The sequence below is a fragment of the Penaeus monodon genome, chromosome 28 (assembly GCF_015228065.2).
Source record: "Penaeus monodon isolate SGIC_2016 chromosome 28, NSTDA_Pmon_1, whole genome shotgun sequence".
Classification (NCBI taxonomy): Eukaryota; Metazoa; Arthropoda; class Malacostraca; order Decapoda; family Penaeidae; genus Penaeus; species Penaeus monodon.
Genome location: NC_051413.1, coordinates 26,897,716 through 26,898,099, shown reverse-complemented (window position 1 = coordinate 26,898,099; position 384 = coordinate 26,897,716). Strand labels below are relative to the sequence as shown.

The following is a 384-nucleotide window of genomic DNA, read 5'->3' as shown; positions in this document are numbered from 1 at the left end:
CTACCTCTCGACCGGCCCTTACCCTGCGCCCTCCGTCCTTCCCGCAGTGAAGCCTCTGAAGAACCTTCTGGAGACGGCAGAGGCGCTCGGAGCCACCAAATGGGCCGCCTACATCCGGGAATCCGGCTTGGCCAACGAGCTAGAGACCGCCGGGGCATACACTCTCTTCGCGCCCACCAACGAGGCCTTCAGTGTATGTACTTTTGTTGTATTAGTTCGTCATTTATTATCACTATTGTTGGTTTGTATAATTGTTTGTGTTTGTTGTCTTAGCTGTTATTGGTTTTCTTGATTTTCTTGAAGTTAGTTTTATTTTATATCTATTTTTACTTTTAGTCTTATTCTTATTATCGCCATTACTCGTGTTATTATTGTTACCGTTAT

General features: G+C 45.1%; 1 protein-coding gene across 1 annotated transcript in view; it reads left to right on the top strand.

Moving 5' to 3' along the window:
• LOC119591127 (serine-rich adhesin for platelets-like) overlaps positions 1-384 on the top strand; it is a gene marked incomplete at its 5' end in the record, with an annotated part of 16,634 nt that overhangs the window by 3,409 nt on the left and 12,841 nt on the right. The window contains 1 exon segment of the mRNA XM_037939840.1: positions 48-193. Within this exon segment, the coding sequence (XP_037795768.1) occupies positions 48-193 (146 nt within the window).